The sequence below is a fragment of the Equus asinus genome, chromosome 1 (genome assembly GCF_041296235.1).
Source record: "Equus asinus isolate D_3611 breed Donkey chromosome 1, EquAss-T2T_v2, whole genome shotgun sequence".
In the NCBI taxonomy this organism is placed as follows: domain Eukaryota; kingdom Metazoa; phylum Chordata; class Mammalia; order Perissodactyla; family Equidae; genus Equus; species Equus asinus.
This window is the reverse complement of record NC_091790.1, coordinates 125,169,239-125,193,137: the sequence shown is the minus strand read 5'-3', so window position 1 is coordinate 125,193,137 and position 23,899 is coordinate 125,169,239. Positions and strand designations below refer to the sequence as shown.

At 48.0% G+C, this 23,899-nt stretch overlaps 2 protein-coding genes and 1 long non-coding RNA gene across 24 annotated transcripts in view; 2 read left to right on the top strand and 1 right to left on the bottom strand.

Annotated features, from left to right (window-relative positions):
- The first annotated feature begins 1,139 nt into the window (after nt 1-1,139).
- LOC106837208 (retinoic acid early transcript 1E) lies at nt 1,140-4,026 on the top strand. The gene is given in 6 exon segments (XM_014850623.3): nt 1,140-1,279; nt 1,923-2,097; nt 2,099-2,184; nt 2,445-2,717; nt 3,368-3,523; nt 3,900-4,026. Coding segments are annotated over 6 exon segments (855 nt in total). The 5' UTR covers nt 1,140-1,200; the 3' UTR covers nt 3,986-4,026.
- LOC123285106 (uncharacterized) lies at nt 1,172-23,899 on the bottom strand. Of its 3 annotated transcripts, none has more exons than XR_011502685.1 (5): nt 22,557-23,899; nt 21,714-21,847; nt 21,046-21,260; nt 6,082-11,277; nt 1,172-1,307 (listed from the first exon to the last, which is right to left on the bottom strand). It is a non-coding gene; the product is annotated as an uncharacterized lncRNA (long non-coding RNA). The 3 variants fall into 3 exon arrangements; XR_011502683.1 differs by lacking the exon at nt 1,172-1,307 and adding an exon at nt 4,116-4,244; XR_006526583.2 differs by lacking the exon at nt 1,172-1,307 and having other exon boundaries at nt 6,106-6,243; nt 11,097-11,277.
- LOC123285086 (UL16-binding protein 1-like) overlaps nt 21,718-23,899 on the top strand; it is a 56,133-nt gene continuing 53,951 nt past the window's right edge. For 19 of the 20 annotated variants that reach the window (XM_070507114.1, XM_070507126.1, XM_070507156.1 and 16 more), the window contains exon 1: nt 21,718-21,855. The gene's annotated coding sequence lies outside the window, so the exon portion shown is untranslated. The remainder of the gene's footprint in view (nt 21,856-23,899) is intronic. The other variant, XM_070507159.1, reaches the window with a different exon arrangement.

The following is a 23,899-nucleotide window of genomic DNA, read 5'->3' as shown; positions in this document are numbered from 1 at the left end:
GTGGGTCCCGCTACCGCCGCCCCGCCCGACAGGGGGCCCCGCCGAGCTGCAGCGGAGGCAGGGCCGCGACGTTCGCGCGGTAATTGCAAACCGGAACCCGAGGACTAAACTGAGAGTTCATTTGTGGTTCAAGTCTGCAGACGCCGCCATATCTGCAAACAGCATCTGATGAAAGGGAGGCAGCGAGTCCCTCGGTCCCCTCGCCGCAGCCGCGATCGCTCCTCGGTGCGTCAGCGTCCCCGACCCTAGTGCGGAGAACTGACCCGGCGCCCGGGGGACCGTCCTCGGCGCCCCCGCCCCATCGGGACCGGGACAGACGGGCAGCCACCACCGCAGACCGGCCTCGTCCAGGACCGCGCCCCCCGCCCCCCCGCGTCCGACCCGAGAAGGTGAGGAGAGGAGGAGCGGGGGAGGAAGACCCAGGGCCGGGCCCGTCCTCCAGAAGCCCCCCGACCCTGAGACCAGGCTGCGACCGGCCCGGGGGGCCACTTGCGAGCCAGCTGCGGGGCGGGGGAGGGGCTGCCGCTGGATGAGGAGAGGACAGAAATCCCTAGACCTTCTGCTCTGACCTTGCTCCTCCGGTGCCCTCGGAGGAGTCTGGGAGCCGGCAGGTGGACAGAGACCAGTAATGACCTCTGGGGTTTCTTGAGGCCTCGGCTCCAGCAGGATGGTTGGAATCCATGCTCACCCCGTCTTTATGACAGAGCAGGTGCTGTCTGTCCTCAGTGAGCTTGCTTAACATCCGGTGCACTTGGTGAGAGCGAATCTTAATCATTTGAGAGAAAAGAGTTTGAGAGGTTAGGAGCGGAGAGAGGAGGAGGGAGAGAACAGGGCATGATGGAGGGGGAGAGGGAGGGGGCAAAGAGGCAGGAGAAGGGACAGGAAGGTAGATGGTAGGAAGTGGGCAGAGGAGCTCGCTTCCCGTCCAGCAGCCTTGCTCTCACCAGAAGAGGTTTTTGACACGGGGTAGGGAAGAGGAGAGGCTATTTAAAGTGAAGTTTGTTTACGTCACATCTTTTATTTTTTTTAAATAAGTAACTGCATTTTGATTACTTGCAAAATATTCCTTTGCTATAATTGTTCTTCCCACTGGATTTCAGCAGGTTGTCCTCAGTTGTCCTGGAGCGAACACGCCCGGCAGGGCCCACTGGTGAACGTTTATAAACACGCCTGGCTACTTTTGCGAGTTACTCTCCTAAAATGTCGCTGCCATCTCACACTGCACGTCTTCTTTGGAAGACTCTGCTGCTGATAGAAGCCTGGCAGACTCTGGGCCATGGTGAGTGTCCTGGGATCTCCAGACCTGCCTGGGAGGGGGAGGAGGGAAGATGGGGAGGAGTTTCAACCAGGTTTCAGCAGGTGAGCGCCTGTCTATGTGCTCTCACCACGGGGAGGGTGTGGTTTAGCTGGAGTGGCTCCCAGGTGTTCCTCACACCCAGTTCTGGGGGTGGACCCCGGCCGCAGGCTCCCCACCTGATACTGTGCTCGCATGTGGCAGCTATCCCTCTCCTGCCAGGTCCCACCTTCTGCTCCAGGAAGCCTTTCCTGAGTCCCCAGAACCCACCAGGAATTTGGCATGTGTTCCATGGTGTCTTTTTTCCCTTTCTGTTGAAAGTCCTGTCTGTTCAGCTTATTTTAAGTCCCAGGAGGAGAAAACTGTCGTGTATATTTTGTACTTCACAATTTGGTAGATGTTGTTAAAAATATTTGTCACATGAATCCTCCTGGTAACAGTACGTGCACCTGAGGAGTCCATGGTACCACGCATTTTACATCAAAGTATTTTCCTAAACCTCAGCCAGGTAAAGGGGAGACAGGACAAGGATCCAGAGGATGGAGGGGGCTGGGATGGGGACTCCTCCCGCTGCAGCGAGGCCCTTCAGAGGGAGCCCCAGGGCCACACCTGCATCTTTCTCTCACAGATGCTCACTCTCTTTGCCTCAACCTCACTGTCAAACCTCAGGCCAGACCTGGACAACCCTGGTGTGAAGTCCAGGGCTCAGTGGATAGAAAGCCTTTCCTTCAGTATGACAGTGACAGCAAAAAGGTCAGAGCTTTGGGTCTCCTGGGGGAGAAGGTAAACGCCACCATTGCCTGGACAGACGACGCAAACGCTGGGAGAAGTGGGGCAAGAGCTCAGGATGGTCCTGCCTGTCATCAGACTGGAGAAGAACAGGACCAGGGGTAAGTATGGGAAGGGGGAGGGGAGATGGGGACAGTCGGCAGGAGAGGGAGGAGCAGAGCACACGCAGGGAAGGGGCTGGGCTAACAGAGCTGAACAGGGGTCCAGCCTCAGAGACAAGGTGACCTAATGGGCAAGAAAGGGCAGGTCACGGAGGAAAGAATACAGGCCCCTCAATGTGCACAGACACACTTGACCTCCTGGGAGATGGTCAAGCTCTCAAGAGCCCAGGATGATGTCTTTGTGTATGGGGGGGTTGCAGGTCTTCCCACCCTGCAGGCCAAGCTGTGTTGTCAGCGGGAAGCAGAACGATGCACTGGTGCGTCCTGGCAGTTCAGCATCAATGGACAGACAGCCGTCTTTGACACAAAGAGCATGAACTGGACAGTCATTGATCCCGGAGTCAGAGGGATCCAGGAGGAGTGGGAGAACAACCAGGACCTGGCAGAGCATTTCAGGAAGCTCTCAGCAGGAGACTGCAGTCACTGGCTGAGGGAATTCTTAGAACACTGGGAGAAAGTGCCAGAGCCTACAGGTAACTGAGCAGGGGCAGAGGATGGGGTAGCTCTCTGTAAGGCCTACTGCCTCCCCGCGTGGATGTGAGTCTGTGTGCGTGTTTGAAAACTGGAAGGATGATCGATCGAGTGATTGATTTCCGGTGGACTTCCTGTCTGGAGAGTCAGTGACTGCCCTAGGACTTCCCACCATCCTCCTTTCCCATCCCCCCTCCCTCGAAACAGCAGCCCCCTCCCCCATTAACCAATGCCCTGGTTGCTAGATGGTCCCCAAATCTCTGCATCATTGCACTTCCAGGCCTTTGCTTCTTCCTCTGTTTTAGTTATTTCTTAACGAGGTAAAATGCCCCTTCTTTTAAAGCCGTCACCACCCTCCCAGATAGACCTAAGCACCCCCAATTCTGTCATCCTCAAAAAGGCCTACCGACAGTGAACATGTCACCGCATATGCTGATAGATGGACATTTACTGTCTCCCTCAGTCCAAGCATGAGCTCCTTGAGGACAGGGAACAACCCCGGTTCATCTTTATCCCTCAGGACCTGGTAGAGTGGCTGTCACCTAATGTGTCAGTAAATATGTGGGGGGACATGTGCTGCCTGGGAACATAGGTGTGAAGAAGGTATGTGTATTCTTAAGTTTGACAGAGCTTTGCTTTTTTCTTTATTTAGAACCACCATTAAAGACCCCAGACACCCACCAGTCTTCATCCATGTGGATAAATCCAGGGATCATCGCATCAATCGTCATCTGCTTAGTCCTAATTGTCTCAGTCCTAATTGGCATCATCGTTATGAAATGTAGGAGAAGATCTGGTACCAGGGCAGGTGAGGGGCAGGCTGGCCTCCGGCTCTCGGGGAGGACATAGTCTGATGAGGACTGGGGAGAGGCGAGCCACGGTTTCACTCAAGCCCTTGTCCACTGCTCCATCTCTACATGGAGACCACACACTTTCACTGCAGGGATGGAGATTGCTCTGTTGTTCGGGTGGCAGAGGCTGGTGCAGGCAGCACAACAGTGCAGTGAGGGGACAGGCGGACCCAGAATCTACTCCCCTGTGGGGCAGGGGCTGAGATCTAGAAGGCTTCAGGTGGAGAGTCATCTTGTTGGGATCTATCCCAGGTTTCCCCAGACTTTTGGTGAAAATCTTGCTCTCTGATGATAGCATGATTTAGCTCACCAACTTTTCTGGTGTTGTAACAGCCGACCTATCATCTGAAGCTTCTTCTCTGGACCATGAGAAGGTGATGTTAGACCAAATTTCGGTCACAGAACTGGACTCTTGTTGACAGTCTGGCTGCCAATCTGATATGCAATCTTCTACTCAGAGGTGGGTTTTCCAGGAAGCTGGTGAAGCTCAGCTCCAGGACCCTTCACTTGCACGAGCTCCTCTCCTGCCCTAGAAGGGGCCTCGCAATGTGCTGACAGGGTCATTTTGAGAAATTTGCAAAAGTAGGATATTTGCTGACAATCATGAGGACAGCCTGTTTTACTCTGACCCTCTTTCCATCAGACTTCCCTTTGTGGCAGGTGGAACTGGAGCCACTGCTGACATTGTTTTATTCAATTAAGAGGAAGAATAGTTAGGAACACTTTTGGTTTAATGAGATATATCTGTGTGCTCACACTCACTTTCGTGTACAGATAAATTATTGCTACAGAGAAACCACAAGTCAGCTATGCTGACTGACTAGATGTCAGAACATGTCAATGTGTCTTATGACACCTGGCAGAGTAGAAAGGATGAATAAAGTGATATATTTACAAATGGAACACTATATAGAAATCGATAAAGAATAAACTGCTACACAAAACCTGAATGACTCTTACAGAGAGGATGTTGAGAGGGAAATGACAAACACAAAAGAATATATACTCTATGATTGCACTTATAGAAATTTCAAAAACAGACAAAACTCTCTTTGGTAATAGGAGTCAGAAGAGTGGATACCTTGGATAATGATCTATAACTTGACCTGAAAGTTGATTATTCAAGAGGACTTCATTTTTAAAAATACGTCAAGCTAACCATTAAAGTTTGTTGGGGCTGGCCCCGTGGCGGAGTGGTTAAGTTCGCGCGCTCCGCTGCAGGCGGCCCAGTGTTTCGTTGGTTCGAATCCTGGGCGTGGACATGGCACTGCTCATCAAACCACGCTGAGGCAGCGTCCCACATGCCACAATTAGAAGGACCCACAACGAAGAATATACAACTATGTACTGGGGGGCTTTGGGGAGAAAAAGGAAAAAAATAAAATCTTAAAAGAAAAAAAGAAAAGAAAGTTGGTTATACTTTACTGTAGGGATGTTACATTTCAGCAAAAAAATGTTTCAAAATTTTTTTGTAGAGGTTTCAGTTCTCATTAATGTCTTGACAAACTAATCATTCTCTCTTGTCAAGGATATACTGAATGATGAATTAAAGTATAAATACAGTATACATTTTTTTCTAATGGGATTCAGACACACTACTCACACTTAGAGAGAGAGACAGAGAGACAAAAACACACAGAGAGACTGAGACACAGAGACAGAGGGGGAGGGAGCCGTGATATGCTTCCCCAGCTAGTCCTCTTTTTCCGTCACCGCCCTAGCACTAAGAATTCATTTCTTGCTCCCACTGCTTTCGTCATCCCCATGGTGTCCTCTCCATGCTGACCCAGGCAGGCCTCAGAAATTTCAGATAGCACTTTAGAAAAGCTGGCAGCTCTGGGGTTAAGTTACATTCCTGGGCTCCCTGTGGAGTCCAAAGTTAAGATTCCCTCTCACGAGAAAAATGACCTTCTCTATCTGTGATTCAATGAGGAGCGATGTTACTGATGTAGGAAATGATTCCACCGGTTTAGCACCTTAACCAATGTTTGGTTTTACGACTGGGCCGTGCAGTGAAAAGTTAACTTACCACATCCTAGTGTCCCCACAGGCTTGGCAAATATGACTGAGTCAAACAAGGACCACTGCCCAAAAAGGGCTTCTGCTATGAGTGGTGTGGTGGCAGCAGGGACCCAGGCTCTGTATCTACCTAGACTTGGGTGGGGCTCAGCCTAGCACGGCGGGTGCAGCTCTGTTCACAGGGAAGGGGATCCCATCCACACAGCTGCAGGCACAGGGTCTGGCGTTAACCCCTGGTGGAAGGTGACTGACAAGGGCTTACCCGCCCCACCCAAGCAGGCTGGGGGTGAGGCTGCATTCCCAGTAGCCAAGGGAATTGGTGAGCAGGGAAAAAAGGCAGAAGAACAGTTTTAGAAGCTGGGTCTCAATGGTGAAGATTCTGTGAGGCCTGGGCTGCCATGGACCCCTGGGGGTTGCTGACTGAGCCGGCTTCTTTCTGGCCACCTGGCCTGCTGCTGAAGGGCTATATGCCCGACAGGCTCAGGGCAGGACTTACCTGCTGATGAATGTCGGTGCCCACAGCTGAGCTGGACAGAGGGGGCAGGCAGGGCAGGCCCAGGGAAGGGTGTGTGAGAGTTAAGGAGTGAAAATGTATCCTCACACCGTCTTCCTCCTCTGGACAAACCTCCCCACTTCCCGCCACCAGGAGGATCAGAACCTGAGAAAAAGAGAGTTTGTGTGCCCAGGATAACTTCCTCCTTTGTCACCACTGGCATTTCCTGACATGGCTTTTGCTGATGTGACAGAGGAGAGAGAAGATTGGCCAAAACTAAATGACAAGGCGAAAGGGTTGACAGGAAGTGTCTCAAATCAGGAGACACTTGGCAAGGGGTGGGCCCAAGATGAGCAGACCCAGAATCTAGCACAAATGCTTGTTTCTCTTCTGAACATGGTTCCAGGCCCAGAGAGTGCAGCTCAGCTCACCAGAGCTCCTGAGTGTCTGCCAGCAGCTGCTTCCCCATTCTGGCAACTGAGAATGTCAAGACACTGTGTGTCACACCGTCTCTTCCTTTTTTTGTTTTTTGTTGTTTTTTTTGAGGAGGATTAGCCCTGAGCTAACATCTGTCACCAATCCTCCTCTTTTTGCTGAGGAAGACTGGCTGGCCCTAAGCTAACATCCGTGCCCATCTTCCTCTACTTTATATGTGGGACGCCTACCACAGCTTGGCTTGCCAAGCGGTGCCACGTCTGAACCCAAGATCCGAACCAGTGAACCCGGACCGCCAAGTGGAACGTGCGCACTTGACCGCTGTGCCACCAGGCCGGCTCCCCATCTCTGCCTGCTTTCATTAGCCATCCAAGGATTTATGGATTTCAGGAAGAGGATGTTTTCTAATACCTCGCCCCAGGTCATGCCTCTTTTTGCTGGTGGTCCACCTGGACATAGGCACACCTGCACGTGTCCACTAAAAGACGTATTCAAGAATGTTCATGGCAGCTTTATTCATCACTGCCCCAAACTGGAAAACCGCCTGTGTCCATCAGCCGGTGAATGGCCACATCAGTTATAGTTCTGTGCAGCTGAATGCCACAGAGCATTACACAAAAGAAACTACTGTGACATGTAACAACATGGATGCCTCTACAGACTTATACCGTGCTATTCCACCTGGAGGAAGCTCAAGAACAGGCAAGCCTAGTTCACGGCAGCACAAGGCAGAATACAGTGGTTGTCTCTGAGGAGGGAGGTTTGAGTGAAAAGGGAGTGAGGAGCCTCTGCAGTGGTGAGAATACTCTTATCCTGATCTAGTGGTGGGTACACATCTAAATATATAAAATTTCAGTGATTGCACTTAGACTCGCACTACTTGATATTAAACTTATTTTAAGTTATGGTAATCAGAACACTGACATTCTGGTGGGGGTAGAGAAAGACTAGACCAATGGAACAGAAAGAGAGCCGAATCCAGCATGACTGGTGTCCTTAGAAGAGGGGGCAATGTGGACACAGACACAGACGTGCACTGTTTGAAGACACTGTGAAGATGGAGGTACACAAGCAGAAGACACTCACGCGACAGTGGAAGCAGAGATTGAAGCGCTGCACCTGCCAGCCAACAAGCTCCAGGGACTATGGGCCACTGCAGGAGGTAGGAGAGCCCACGGAAAGAACGGACCCTGCCCACACCTTGATTTTGGATTTCAGGCCTCGCTCACCCAGTTGATGGTTGTAATATGGTGACTTATAATGAGAAATATGTATTTGGTTTCCATCCTGTTTCTGGCACAGAGCTGCCGAAACTCTTGGCTTATTGAAAAAAGATACTTTCAGAAGGACTCCGTGCAGCCTCACCGAAGGAACCATATGAGATATTGCTGACTAATCTTCATGCTTCGAAGATAAAAGATATTGACTCATTGATTCACGTTTCTCATTTTGAAAAGGCTCCCCACACCTACCACCCCTCACTGGACTTCTCAACCTGTTGGTGATCTTAAATTAAATTTATCAAAACTTGCCCTAAAACAACAATCACCTGAATGAGAAGCAGGTGACATCTGATGTAGGCTGGGAATCTCAAGACACAGGACCAGGCCTGTATTTCCAATCTTATATCTTCCCCATCCAAACCCTCATAATGCACAAATCATATACCTCCTTCACAATGGCTGCAATGATCGTAGTCCAGAGCACACTAGCAATTCCCGTACTCTTGTGTGACGCAGGTCAGCTTCCTTGTGTTTTAGATTGCCTTTCTAATATTGTTTAACTATTGCCCCTTTGTCTTTATCACCTCAATTCCTCACTCCTTATTTTAACCTCCTCTAAATTGCATGTAAAAATAGGGTAAAACCTTATCGTAAGAGTTTTACTTCTAATATTCCTTTCATAATAACCATCTAAAATCATTTCACGAAATCATCAATTAATTAGCAACAAAATGCCTGGGATGTGGATGAGAGCTGCCTTACTGGTGCTTGTGATGATAAACTACAGTCCACTTTGACCACTTTATCTCACCCTTTCATCCCGACTCTACAGAAACTCCCTGAGTGCCAGTCTTACCAATGGCTGCGTATGCGCCAGGACAAACCACACCCGCAATATTCCTGAACTGATAGCATGGCCTGGATCCTTAGAAGGTTGGAGGAATCTAACCAGAAAAGATGTAGGATTTTCTATGGCATTTTTAAAACCAACTATCGGCTGCCCTCTGGAAAACAAGCCCCAGATATGATTACCTCATTTCACTGGGCAGTCTCTCTCTCACCAGAATTTGGGTACATCTCATAATCTTTCCTTGTGTACTGAAAATATCAGTAGCACTACAAAAACTCTGGGTTATTTCCCACTTGATATTTGTAACTTCACCCTTCTCTATGGTTCTGTTGACTGTGAATTCACACCTCGCTGGGATTCAGAAAACCATTATGATATTACATCTCTTGATGTGTCTATGGTGGGAACACTCCCAAAATAATGGAACTGGCAAGTGGGAAGCTGATATACTCCCCTTAATGGCACCCCTTGGGGTGTAGATCAAAAGTCAGAAGAATGGTGGAAATTAAGTAAAAACTGTAATAGCCTTAATGACCCAACTGACCCTCAACAAAATTAATCTGGCCAAAATCAATCTCATCTATTGTTCCAAGTTTATGGAAACCTTTGCAGTTCCTATAGCCATTCTCCCAACATTGCCAGTTCTGACTGCCATGTCCTCTATGAGAACAATTACATTTCTGATCATGGAATTTCCTCTTTTGAACCTATCAAAAGAGACTGGGTGCATGGGTCCATTTATGCCATATCTCTTGAAAACACTGGATACTTCCTTGGATGTGGCTCCAATATTTTTTCCACTCCCCCTGTTTCCTGGAGGGCTGTCGTGGAAGAGCAGCACTCAGCTCAGATGCTGCCATTAGAAAACATCTTCCTTCCGGGGCTGGCCCCGTGGCCGAGTGGTTAAGTTCGCGCGCTCCGCTGCAAGCGGCCCAGTGTTTCGTTGGTTCGAATCCTGGGCGCGGACATGGCACTGCTCGTCAGACCACGCTGAGGCAGCGTCCCACATGCCACAACTAGAAGGACCCACAACGAAGAATATACAACTATGTACTGGGGGGCTTTGGGGAGAAAAAGGAAAAAATAAAATCTTTAAAAAAAGAAAACATCTTCCTTCCACTGCTCGTGTCCCAAATCTCGGTTCACTCTCATATCAACTCAGGAGAGCCAAGGGAAACTATGACTTTCAGGGACATCCTACATGCAATCCAATTGTAGATAAAACAGGGATGGGGGTGTGCCTTTGCTAGAGCATTATTTCCTGCTTATGGGGTAATTGACCATTAGGTCTGGAGGATATTTTAGCAATATTTTTTTTAAAAAAACTTTAAAATGTGACGCTTAATCTACAGAACTGTAAGATAATAAATTTGCATTGTTTTAAGCTACTAAGTTTGTGGTAATTTGTTCCAGCACCACTAGAAGACTACAGACATTCTCAGAGGGGGCCAGACAACAGAAATGGACAAAAGACGTTCTAAATTTCAAAAGGTAGACTTTGCAAAATTTGTACCTGAAAACAATCCTGGATAAGATTCTAGAAATAGCTTTTAAGGGCCTATTTGGAGAACTCTGACAAAAAACAGTGCTCATCAGGATGGTAGGTCCATTTCTAAATTTTCCATGTAGGAGTGTTAATTTTTTTAAAGTAACAAACTGTCCACATTCACTGAGACTTTATCCTGTCACAGGTACAGTGCCAGCACTTTACACACATTTGCTCACTACCTTTCACGATCACCCTGTGAGGTCCAGACTCGTCAGTCCTTCTGTTACAGCCCAGGAAGCCAAAAGACAGAGAGGTCTGGGCAGCCAGTGCTGCCAGAATCCAGACCCAGCCAGGCAGCTAGGAGCCAGCTCCCACCACCTCAGGGGGAATCCTTATTTTGTCTTTCCTCTAATTGCAAGTGGCAAAATGTATTTTATATATGTAAGGTAAAGTTTAAATAAGGAAGGTCACGTGCCTGAGAGGAAAAACAATGTTAAAAGACCTGATGAAGATGTGGTAGGCATACACAATGAAATACTACTCAGCCATAAAAAAGATGAAGTCTGGCCATTTGTGACAACACAGATGGACCTTGAGGGTATTATGCTAAGTGAAATAAGTCAGATGGAGAAAGACAAACACTGTATGATTCCACGCTTATGTGAGAGATTAAAACAAAAACAAACAAACACATAGATGCAAAGAACAGACTGGTGGTTACCAGCTTCGGGGAGGGGGGCAGGGAAAGGGATCAAGGGGGACATTTGGATGGTGACGGATGAAAACTAGACTTTGGATGGTGAAAATAAAAAAAGTTATGTATGGTACTTCCTCATGATGGCTCATCATTTAAAGATGAAATTTATTCCAAGCATGAAACCAAAGTTCTCATTCACACTGAAACAGCACTTTACATTTGACAAAGCTTTTACATGAAGGTGCTCAAGAGAACTTTCAGCCCAGTTTCTCAGTTTCACAAGCAAAGAGGAAAAAGAAAACCCAGAGAGAACAAGTGACTCACCACAAGATGAAGAGTCAGGATCCAGGCTTCGGGCTGTTGACCTTGTTTTTCTGTCCGGCACACAGTAGTCATAATTTTAATTGGTGTTGTAAGTGGCCACTATGAGAATACACTGTGCCTCAACTCCACGCCACTTGACGACCTCTCAGGATCTGTTTGCAGAGAAGATGGAGGGATCTGGCTGGGGAAGGACACCTGGGTGAATTAATAACCTGATAATCACAGCCAAAGGGCTCAAATTAATGAATCAATATCAACCTTGGGGTGGGCCTTTAATGAAGTGCCCCCTAGCTCTCTCCTTGGACTTCTCATGGTCCTGTTTTGGGTTTTTTTTTTTTTTTTTGAGGAAGATTGTCCCTGAGCTAACATCCATGCCAATCTTCCTCTATTTTGTATATGGAAGCCAGCACAGCATGGCTTGATGAGCAGTGTACAGGTCCACGCCCGGGATTGAACCTGTGAACCCTGGGCCATGGAACAGAGCATGCAACCTTAACCACTATGCCACTGGGCTGGTGCCCTCGTGCTCCATATTTTAAATTGATTTTTTTGATGAAAACAAAAAGCAAGTTTGTCAATTTACAGATGATACAAAGCCAGGTGGAATAAGTAAGTGTTAGACGAGAGAATCAAGATCTAAATCTTCATGATGTGATAGCTCAATGGGCCAAGAGAAGATCGATAGCCAACAGGTATGGAGCCTGTACCATGTGCTTGTCATCATCGTGCCAGGTGCTCCAAATGCTTGATTTCCCTTCATCCTCACCACCCCATGGCAAGTAAGGTTACAAATTTTTTCTGTGTTACAGCTGAGCAATCTGGGGCTTAAAGACGGTAGGCAGCTTGCCCCAAGGTCCCCCAGCCTGTGGGTGTTGGCCTGGTGCTACTGCTGGGGCTCTTGACCGTGCTGTATTTAGCAGACTGAGTTGCATGAGAGACTTAGGGACAGTTTTTAAATATTTCAAGGACTGTCACTTGGAAGAAGGTATAGTTTGCTCTCAGAGACCCCAAGAAAATGAACAAGGACAAATACATGGACGCTACAAAGCAGATTATAACTCAATATTTTAAAAAATGCTCTAATGAATAGTAAGAGTTGCCCAAGATGGAATAGCTTTGACGTGTGAAGAACTGCATCCCCAGCCACTATGAATAGGGACGGTAATAGTATATGCTGCATTCGGTTGTCGTGAGTAAATGAGTCAGTGTTTGTGCAGAACTCAGAACAGTTCCCGGAAGTCCCAGCGCAGAGCTTTTTATAAGTGTTTCTTCAATTTGAAATAGAAATTAATAGAAGTGTTCAAGCAGACACTGGGCATCCCCTTAGTCGATCTAGAAGACCACTTTTCAGGACTTTCCCCAGCTCCCTACAGCTGCCTTTCTCTCCATCCTCCACGGGGTGAGGGGATGCAGTGCCCACTGCCATGTCTGTACCTCATGATCTCTGCACCTCAGTAACTGGACCTGGGGAGCAGAGGACCAAGCTGGACTCATCAGAATCTCTCTCCTGGGACCGAGATTCTCTGGTCCCAGTTTCTGTGCAGCACTGCGGTTGACGTGAGGTAGACTCAGGCTCCGCACGTGGAGGGCAGAAAACCCCAGACTCGAGAGCAGCACAAATTGTGTGTGCAGAGAGAGGTGGAGATGCAAGACCACCTGGTCCTATCGGGAGAAGCAGCAACTGGAGTCCTGCTGCCCTGGTTGCCGAGGGCTGTCTCCTCTCGGGTCCAGGCCCTCCTTAAGGCCCAGCAGCCCTCTGCCCTGCCTGGGAGACGTCTCACATGAGGAAGCACAGTGGCTCTTCTTCCTCAAGCAAAGTTGAAGTCATTTCTGTTGTTTGCAATGCACAGAGATTAAACTACCAGGACCCTGGATCACTCAGCTGCAAGGAACAGAAGTCCGTGCCAAGAACCCCAAGTGGAAAGCCAAGGAGGTGGTCAGGGCAGCCATCTGAGACGAGAAAGTCGTCAGGCAGCTCTTGTCTTCACTCTCTCCCTCTCTCAGGGCTGTGTGTACACTATTCTCTCCTCCCCCCACCCCCCACAACTGCTCCATTTGTCCCCTCTGCAGAACAGCTTTTCTGCCCCATCGTCCCCTTACATGGAGCCCTGGAGCCCACCTGGCTCTCCGTCTTCTCACTGATTCCGTTTGTTTCTCAAGTCTATGTTTCATATTCCTGGGAGAGTGTGTGTGATTGGCTCAGCTTGGGCCAGGTGTTCAGGACGGGTTCCACCAGTACTGGACAGGGGCGGGGTCACCTGGGTCTGGGGCTGCCCCTTCCAGCGATGTAGGTGGAGCCGACCCCATGAAAGAAGTGTGGACGGGGAGGAATCACATGTAATGAGCGCTTGGCTGCTAGGTCGTAGAGATTCAGGCTCCAGCTGGTGGCACTCCTGCTCATCTTGGGGAGGCTCCTCCATTTCTGGGGACCCTAGATTTTTACCTGTGAAATTAAGAAGTGGGACTAGAAATAATAATCCTAACTAGCATTTACTGGGCATCTACCATGTGTCAGATGCCCTTCTAAGCACTTCACGTACGTTAATTTACCTGATTTAATGCCGGTACAGCACTTAAGGTGGTCACCAGGGGGCCATCTCCTTCAATATTCAGTAAATTGACCTGCAATGTGCAAATCTCAATCTGCTCCACCTTCACCCTTAACGATCTCATAAAACAGAAACATAGCCCCGTCCTCTCAGACCACAGTCCTGACATTTGTATCCTCACATGAAATTCTTCTGTCCACTGATAAGGGTTTGAAGGCTTTCAAAACAAAGATATATTTTTTTCCAATTCCTATCTTTCATCTTTTATATTTCACAGCTCTGACACACAATAAGCCACTTGCATCCTAACTATTTTCATTTCCTTGGGGGTTTTTTTGTTTTGTTTTCTGTATTCTTTTGAATTATTTTCTTAACTAGTTGCCCTGGGGATTACAATTGGCATCTTAACCTAAAACAACCTAGTTCAGATTAACACCGACTTTGCTCCAGTATAACTCTATTCCCTTCCCTCTTTGTGCCGTAATTGTCATGCAAGTTACATCTTGTACATTATAAACCCATCAAACAGGTATATAATTCTCACTTCTGTAGTTGTCTTTTAACTCAGATGGGAAATAAACAGTTAGAAACCAAAGCACATTTGTACCATCTTTCATGTTGACAATGGACTTATCTTTACCAGTGGTCTCTGTGTCTTCATGTGGATTCAAGGTTCTGCCCAAGGCTGAGGCTTGGGCCTGGGACCTCAAACACCCTCACTCGGTGACTTGCAGGAAATGTTGGCCCAGATAAGAAGATAACGTGGTCATGTGACACACGTGTGCACGAGCACGCACACACACTTCCATAGCACGGGCCCCTCTGGAGTTCTCACAGCAGCTGTGTGAGTCACCCTCCCTGAGTTCAGGTGACGTGCTGTGCACAGAGTAGGCTCCACCCAGGACAAACTGCTGGTCCTTCTGCCAGGCTGGGATGTGAAAATGACTTCTCAAATTGAGGTTATCTAACTTGAGTTGCCAGGAAACCACCAGGTTATGTAAACTTAGTAACCAGAGAATGCTAGATGCACATTCATGGGCCCCTCAGACATCCTGAACCAGAGTCGTCTGGGGAGGCGACCCCTTACTCCCCAGAAAGACAGCCCGCACGTAGCCCCTGGTTACTGTCTTAGAAGTCTGTTTGATCTGGTGAAAGAAAGGCCAGTGGTGCAGACTCACATGCCAGACATCAGGACAGTCTCAGAGTCTGAGTCACAGAATATCACCAAATGGGTCTGCTGTGCGTTTTAAATAACCAGCACAGTGCCTGGCACCAGTAGCAACTTAAATACGGAATGGATGGATGGTGTTATGGACGGAATGTTGATGTCCCTCCATCATTCATATGTTCAAATCCTCAACATGAACACATTATGAGATGGGGCCTGTGGGAAGGAGTTAGGTCATGAGAGTGAACTCTGCGATGGGGTTTTCAGTAGACACAGGAATCCTTGCTGTCACTCACTGCTCTCTGCCATGTGAGGACACAAGGAGAAGACAGCTGTCTGCAAACCAGGAGGAGGGTCCTCACTACACACAAGATATGCTGGTGCCTTGATCCTGGACTCCCCAGCCTCCAGAACAGTGAGAAACTAATGTTTATTGTCTAAGCCACCTGGTATATGGTACTCCGTCATAGCAGCCTGAGCTGACAAAGATAGACAGAATGAATGGGACAGCTGTAAAAGTGAGGGAGGAGATGGGGCTAAAAATATGAAGACTTAAGAGGAAACCTGGAGTGAAGGTGACAGAAATTTCAGTGTCACCAAAGCTTTGTTCTTAGACTAATGTTCACAGCTCAAAAGTCAGAACCCCAAGACTTTTTCTTTTCTTTTTCTTTTTTCTTGAGGAAGATTGGCCCTGAGCTAACATCTGTTGCCAACCCTCCTCTTTTTGCTGTAGAAGATTAGCCCTGAGCCAACATCCATGCCCATCTTCCTCTATTTTATATGTGGGACTCCTGCCACAGCATGGCTTGACACACAGTGCATAGATCTGAACTGTCAAACCCCGGGCCCGCGCTGAGGGATGGGGCCAGACGCTTGGTCCTGCCGTCCTTGCACCTGTCGGATGGCTGCATCCGGGAGACGCGCCTAGGCAGGAGCGCGGGGCCCTTCTCAGCCAAGCTAGGAATGGAACACCCTCCCAGTTATCGTAGCTGCGGGCGTCCAGAAGAGTGGCTTTGATTTCTCAGTCTAGGGATGGTTTCTGAGAGATCCCAGTAGATCGGGCAGAGGCAGGCACGGTGGGCTGCTTCTGGAATTTTTCTGGGCTTGGGGATAGCGGCTGATCTGAGAGGATTCACGGAAATTCGATTTAAAGGAGAAAAGCTCAGAGCCAAAAAAAAAAAAGTTTATTCTGGTCTCAGATTTTTGTAAAGTGTGGTTTGTGTCAAGTAATTGCAAGAGCAAAATCTAGTTAGGTGCCAGATGTTCATAACACACCCGTGTCTGAGCTTCTCTCTCATGACTCATAGTGCAACCTCTGCTTGCTTTCATCACATGAAAATGGGAAGGAGAAAGTGTCAGGCACTTTTGAAGTGGCTCCAACTGATTCCTGTCAATTACTGTTCCCTTTTATAAATAGTGAAAACAAGGGACTTGATTTTCGTTGAAAATAAGGATGTTTAAGGCACATCTCTTTTTAAACAGAGCAAAAAATTATACATTTCACTCAATGGTTTTACTTTCTGTGGGTGCTCAGAATGAGAATAAAGACACATACAGGAGGCTCAAAAAACACTGTGGCAGTTGGAGACTAAGGTCACTGATGGAATAACCCTTGACTGGGCCCACTGGTGGTGAGCTCAGTGTGTGGGATCGCTCTCTGCTGCTGTTTGCTGTATAACAACGCAAGGGTGATGTTCATACCGACCCTGATATCAGTTTCCCCACATTAAACCCAGTATATATGGGGTTAAAACCAAAACACTCATTCCTGGCTTACTCTCTGGCTTCCTGGCTCCAGAATCCACTATTCTCCATGGAGAGAGACACTGCCAAGGACAAGCACCTGGATTGACTATCTCCTCCCCACAAAGAGATACAGGCTGGTGGGAAAGCTGCTGACCAGCAAGGTCATGGGCTCCCTCCACTCTACAAGTAGTCTCAAGGCGAAAGACAGGCTGGTGGGAAAGCTCTGACCAGCAAGGCCATATGCTCCCCCTCCCCTACCTAAAACCCCAAATAAAAACCCTTCCTTTTAGCTTTACGGGGAGTTTAGGATTTCAGCATTAACTGCCCTCTCTCCTTGCTCAGCACTGTGCAAAACTAAAATTCCTACTTTCTTCCACTACCCCTGGTGTCAAAGATTGGCTTGCTGTGCAACAGGTGAGCAAACCCACTTCAGGTTCGATATCAATGTCACAGCAAGATTAGTTGGGGTGCCTCAGCCCCTTGGGGAATCTGGAGTCCCCAGGACCTGCAGGTCCAGTGAGAAGGGTCTGGAACTCTGTGTCCACACTGGGCTGCCTCCCTACCCACCTCCACCCAGGAGGAGGCTCAGCACCCTTGTCAGGGGGCAGACATCCAGAGGTCACCCTGTGACCGCTCATCCATGTCATCGCAAATGATAAGATTTCCTGCCTTTTTATGGCTGAATAATATTCCATTGTGTCTGTGTGTGTATATATATACATATATGTATAGATATGCCAGTATATATATACCACATTTTCTTTATCCATTCATCCACCGATGGGCATCTAGTTGTTTCCATGTCTTGGCTATTGTAAATAATGCTGCAATATATGGGGGGGGGGGGGTGCAATATTTTTTCAAGTTAGTGGTCTTGCTTCTTTTAGATAAACGCCCGGAAGTGGAATTGCTGGATCAGCACAGTTGGTCTTGAGTCGTGAGGCAAGTGGCTTTTTATTAATCCGGTCAGGACCCTGTCTAGCTAGGAGTATTTTCTGGCTGAGGCGGATACACTTCGTCCAGACCACTTCGGCTGGAGGAGGTGGACTGGCCTGTGCTGGTTTGCGAGGGCTGCCATAACAAAGCACCACGGACGGGGTGGCTCACACAACAGACATTTCTCACAGTTCCGGAGCCGAGGAGACCAAGATCAAGGTTCCAGCAGGGTTGGCTTCTTCTAAGGGCTCTGTCCTTGGCTTGTAGTTGGGCTGTCTTCTCCCTCCTGTGTCTTCGCAGGGTCTCCCCTCGTGGGGACGCACTGATTTATATTCTATTATATAGAATCAGCTAGGCCCTCACGACTGATTCTATTACGTTGATTTACTCAGTGACTGTATAGTCTCAGAATGGGACTGGACCCGTGGTCAGCATCTTACCCATCCTCCCATCCACGTAAGAGCCCTTCTCTCACCTCCCCTCCAGGGGTCATCCACTCTCTGCTGGATATCTCCAGAGACAAAAGCTCACTATTTCACGTCATGTCCGATGACATCTTTAACCAGCATTCAGTGTTAGGCAAACAGGATGTGCCTCACTGTTCCTTCTGTGCGTTGGTGCAGGGTCTTCTCTTTGGAAAAACACTGAACACATCATTTTACTCTCTGTAACAGCCTCTTAAGTCTTTGAAAAGAAAGAAGGTCACCACTTGGAATGTGCCTCTCAGAACTCAGCACTCCCACTTCTTTCAGATGTTCCTCATGTAAATTGATTTTCAGACCATCCCGTCCACCGTCCAGCCTCTTCTGGATTTTCTCAGATTCCTCCAAGCCCTTCTTAAAATCTGACACCCTAACTGAACCCCATACATGAACTGTGGTTTTTCCTGACACAGACTGTTACCTCCTGTGATCCAGACATTGTCTCTACTTCTATTTATGAAGCTTAATTTACATAAATTCTTTTAGTGGCTGCATCACACAATAGATTCATGTTGAGTATTCCGTTAGCAGGATTACCTGAAACCTGCTCATCCTTCTACACAAACTGCTGCCCTGATGGCCTCCCCAGCCCGTGTTTGTGAATTGATTATTGAACCCAGCTCAAGACCTTATATTTATCCTTTCTACATCTCAGCTTTTTGGTTTTCATCTGCAACAGAAATAATTTTGAACCTTGAGTGTCGTCCATCATATTTATCATCTTTCAATGTTTTATGTCAGCTGCAAAAATACCTTTATTGCAATCTTTGAGAACTAAGGTTGATCAGGAAAGGTGCGTGGACAAGCCCTTGCTTGTACCACTAGAGAGCTCCGCTGAGATGGACACTGGCTGTTAATGGGCACTTCTGGGATCTATTTGTTCAGGCAGCTGCAAATCTGCCTCTATTATCATCTACTTTCGTGTTTGCTTCTAAAAGCTTTATTCTGACAGTAATGAATTGCATTTATGAATGCTGAATAAAAATGTTGATGACAGTATTTAATTTATTGAAGAAATTTATAAAAGAGTATGAAATTTGGCACTTCTCTTAGGCTCTTAGGGCTGACTGCTGTGCCATCAAGAGGAAAATCTGGACCAGTTCCCCAGCCAAGTGGGTGATGACAGTGGCAGGTAGACCTAAAGTTCTAAACGGCAGATGGGGGAGTGCCTACCCCATCATCTAAGTGACCAAGTCTGCAACGGGAGAGCCGTTTGCTACCAAACAGTGACTATCTTATAACGGTGTCCATTCATGGACGGCCCCTGAAGTCAACTCTCATCCTGCCATGACTTCTTTATGATAACAGCCGTCATAGATGGAGCACCCACTCAGCGCCGGGCAATGCAGACACACCTGTAATCCTCAGAACCACCTCACGAGGAGGCTCATCCCCATGTCTGGATTAAAATTGTCAGAAGAAACTGTGAAAGAGCTTGAAACGGCAAGAGATGACCTTTCAGTGGGACACTGGGGTTGTTGGGCAGATCTCAAAGGGTTTAGCATTTATAAATGGTAGAAAACTGATAGTAATGCGAAGACTCTTATCCATAGAAAAGCAGATAATTTTTTTCATATAGACATGCAACTGATTTCTGCCCTGTAGAAAAGAGGATTTCAAACATGACACTTTAGTGCCCATAGGTATTAATCTATTAATAAATTCATCTCCATACCTAACAGGTACTAATAGCAAATTTTCTCAATTTTTCATCTACCAGCAACTTCATTTCGGCATTCACGACTGGTTATATGTTTGTTCCTCAGATTCTCATTTGAATCAATGGAACACGTTGTTGGTTCTCTCTTTAATTAAAGAGTTAAGTAAAACCTTTGACACATGTTCATATTATATTTGTGTGAAACTCATGGTTTTAGCATTTTGAGGATTTTCCTCTAACGACAATTAACAACCTTCAGGGGCCATCCCTCTGGTCCCTGTTACTTGGGCAGCCTGATTTTATACCCCAGAATTTCTGACAGGAGAATTGGCACTCTCAGATCAAACCTCTGCTTTTCTGAGAATGGGATCCAGCTGACTGGAACATCCACGCAGTCCTCATTCAAGCTGCACAATGGGGCTGGCTTAGAGGTTTGTTGGGAATGGAGGAGGGGCACTTATAGCCTGACATGGCAGAGCGATTAGGATAAAACCCAACACTGGGTACCCTTCTTAAGCCCTTGACCCTCCCCGCCACCCGGGAGCTCCCATTGGTCAGACCTGCCCCTGAGTGCCTGCCCCAACCCTTCTTGAGCCCCCTCTTTCATCTCCCCTGTTCTCCACATCTGCAGACTCCTCACCCCTTCTCTCATCTTCTGTGGCAGAACCGTCAGCCCCACCTTTGTCTTGCAAGACTTTAACGCCAGGTGCTGGGATCTATGTTTCCCCGTCCAAGTGACCCATTTAGGTATTCAAACAACAGCAAGAAAAATCATTGAGATCCTCACCCTAAGAGGAATTATGCTGCCAGCTTCATTATGATGACATCAATAGCTAACCTTTTGAGCACATAGTGTATGTCCAGGACCGGACTGAGCACTTTACGTTGACTGAGCATGTGGGAAAGCTCATGTTCCTGACTCGGTTTCTTCATTTATGAAGAAGGAAAGCAGAGATAATTGGTCAGAACCAAGAGGGTATCTGCTCAAATTTAAAGTTATGTATTGTGTGCCCTCGAACAGGGAGATTGTACATCCATTTAACTGAAGATTAATCTGTAATACATTCTTAATTGCAAGAATATACATTTTTCAGGCAGCCCGTTAGATAACACTGAGTTTCATGATTATTCAACACAGTACATTTAAATCTGAAGTCAGAATGTAAAATATGACATTTGGGAAGATGTACGAGGTTGTACAGGGAGATTTGGAATTCATAAAGCCATGAAGTGATTTATATTTGTCAGACATGGAACATTTTTTAACTAATCTTCATAAAAACAAAATGTGAATCAATAAAAGTTATCCCAGACATTCTAGGCCTTTGTGTCTATGGGAGGCAGGGGCTGGGGGAAGGGATGGGGAGGAGACTTTCTAAATTTAGAAAAGAAAGTGGTAACTGAGTACCTGAGAAAGCTTTCTATCACACCTCATCTGTCTCCTTCCTCCTTCAGTGACTCAGTTTAGCAGTGAATGAAAGAGACCAAACAGATGACCAAACGCAGCATTGACTGCACTTTCGTTTGTGGGTCCTAGCTCCATCACTTCCTGTTGGTGGCCGTGGCAGATGACTTAAACCATTCACGAGATAAGAATAACAGGAGTCCTCTCCAGGTGTTATTCTGGGGAGTGAAGGAGGCAGTGCAATTAAGGCCCCGGTACAGTGAGCAGCACACAGGAAACAGTCAAACATTGCGATATTACTCGATTTCCTTTGAGATCGTTTTTCCCTTGGGGCTGTTCACGTGGTCCCCGATAGTCTGGCTGTGTGGCTGCCAGGGGTGGGGGCGGGGGCGTTCGCTCAGAGATCCTGCCCGGGAAGCCACACCCCAAACACCCCCTCCCTGTGCTCACCAGGGCCCTGAACGCTTTAGCAGGAACACAACCTCTCCCTCCTCTGGTGCTTACAGAGGCGCAGCCCTTCAGAGTCTGCGCTGAGTCTAAACAGGACTTAAAGAAAGAGCAGTTTCTGACGCTGAAAAGCCAGCGGCCAGGTGTTTCCTGGCAGCAAGGGCAAAGGCAGGAAGACAGAGGGAAAAGCAAACAGCCCCACACACGACGGTCCCGGAACAAACCTGAGCCTCCTCAGTTTCACCAAGACCTGTGCACTTCAGCGATTCCATCCATCCGAAGCTTTGGATAAAGGACAGGAAGGAAGGGCAGCCACAGGGCCTTTGCATCCGCCAGGGCTGCAGATCTCCCAAGCAACCTGCGGGGGTAAGTTGGTCACATGAGTGGAATTTCCACGGTGGTTTTGAGGATTTCTTTATGACTATCTTGCTTCAAGAATGAAGGGTGAGGGCCGCCCGGTGGTGCAGCGATTAAGTGCGCACCTTCCGCTTCTTGGCGGCCTGGGGTACACTGGTTCGGATTCCGGGTGTGGACATGGCACCGCTTGGCAAACGCCATGCTGTGGTAGGCGTCCCACACATAAAGTAGAGGAAGATGGGCACGATGTTAGCTCAGGGCCAGTCTTCCTCAGCAAAAAGAGGAGGATTAGCAGTCGTTAGCTCAGGGCTAATCTTCCTCAAAAAAAAAAAAAAGAATGAACGGCGATGTCGGGAAGAAAAAACAGCGAATCCTAGGACGTGTTGCCCCAATTAATCAGGAAGACACGTGAGAGCATGAGTGAGTGATAATTCACACCTGTTGTGTTTCAATGTTGACCGTGAGCCTGAGTGTAGCCGACTCTCACTGAAGCACGAAATCTCTTTACACAATAGCTCTCGGTCCCGAATATTTCACTGCATCTTTTCTTTAAGGAAATTACTTATAAGGAAATGTTAAAAAGTAATCTCCCTGGGAAATAAGTACAAATCTCATGAAAAATAAATCTGGGTTAGTTGAGTTATTAAGGATCCATCCCCGTAGGAGCAGAAGCTGTGAAGTCCTTTTCCTTTTCAAAAACAAACACTCACCTTCCAGACGGTGGATGTACAGCCCGGTAGGCCCCCTGTGCCCCGGCTGCCGACAGTCAGCGGGATTTCCGGGTCGTCCTAGGTTTGGAGGGGACTCACTCTCACTCTCCCTTCAAAGGTCCGGGGGTTTCCACTGTTGAGAGGGAGCTTCCAGAGGCTTTAAGAACTTGTTTGTTGTTGTGAGGAAGCGTCCTGCCTTTCCTGACCACAGCGGCGGCTGGCTTGTGTGTCAGCTGTGCCTGGGCTCCTTCGAGAAACGCTGCTGGAACAAGGACGGGACGGCCTCCCTCCGCCGGGCGGGAGGTGGTCTCTGCAGAGACTGTGCGCGCGGACTTGGGATCAGACGGGCTGCGTGCAAACCTCCTTCCGCCAATTCCCCAGCGGGGCGAACGTGGGAAAAGGACTTCATCTGCGACCTCAGCTTCCTCAGCTGTGAAGAGGATCACGCCCTGATAGGGTTCCCCTGGGGGTTGAAGTGGGAAACACAGAGCTGGCCTGATGGCTTAGTGGTTAAGTTTGTGCGCTCTGCAGCCAGGGGCTCACAGGTTCGGATCCCGGGTGTGGACATAACGCTGCTGGTGAAGCCACGCTGTGGTGGCATCCCACATGAAGTAGAGGAGGATTGGCACAGATGTTAGCTCAGGGGCAATGTTCCTCACAAAAGAAAACAAGTGGGAAATGCAAATAAAGCGCTTAGCATATTGCGTAGCAGAAAATGAAGACTCAGGAGAGGTAATTTTTATGGCTAATTCTAAACACCTTGGGATATAAAATATTAGTGGGATCTCTCTGACTCTTGAGTTCTTCTTGGGAGAATAGTGGCCATAGGTAGTTTCTCCCACCCTGCCTCTCCCTTCTCACTCCTGGCGTCTCTTCCTCCCTGCACATACCTCTCGTCCACTCACCGTGGATTTCTGGCTGACCCCAAACATGAGGGCATCCTTCTGTGTCCAGACCGTTTCTTCTTACTGTTCCCTCTTCTTAGCCTCACTTTCCTTTTCATCTCATCTGGTCTATTTCTGGAAATCCTTCAATACCACCTCAAATGTCAGCTCCTGAGGGGTCTTCCCTGCCACCATCCTCAGGTGTCACCTCCTCTGTCACAGCAGGAGGGATTGATTACATTGTAACCCTTGCTTTCGTCGTTAGCTGGATGAGGCTCTTGGGGACAGAACCCATCTCCTCTCTCCCTTCCTACCTCAGGGCCTGTCACAGCAGCTGCCACAAGTAAAGGGCTGGAAAATGTCTGCATTGTAGGATCATCTGGGGCAGCAAGAGTTGAGGAGGAATCTCCTCAGAGGAGATGTGGGGTTTGGACAAGGGCTGTCACTCTTCCTTTTCCA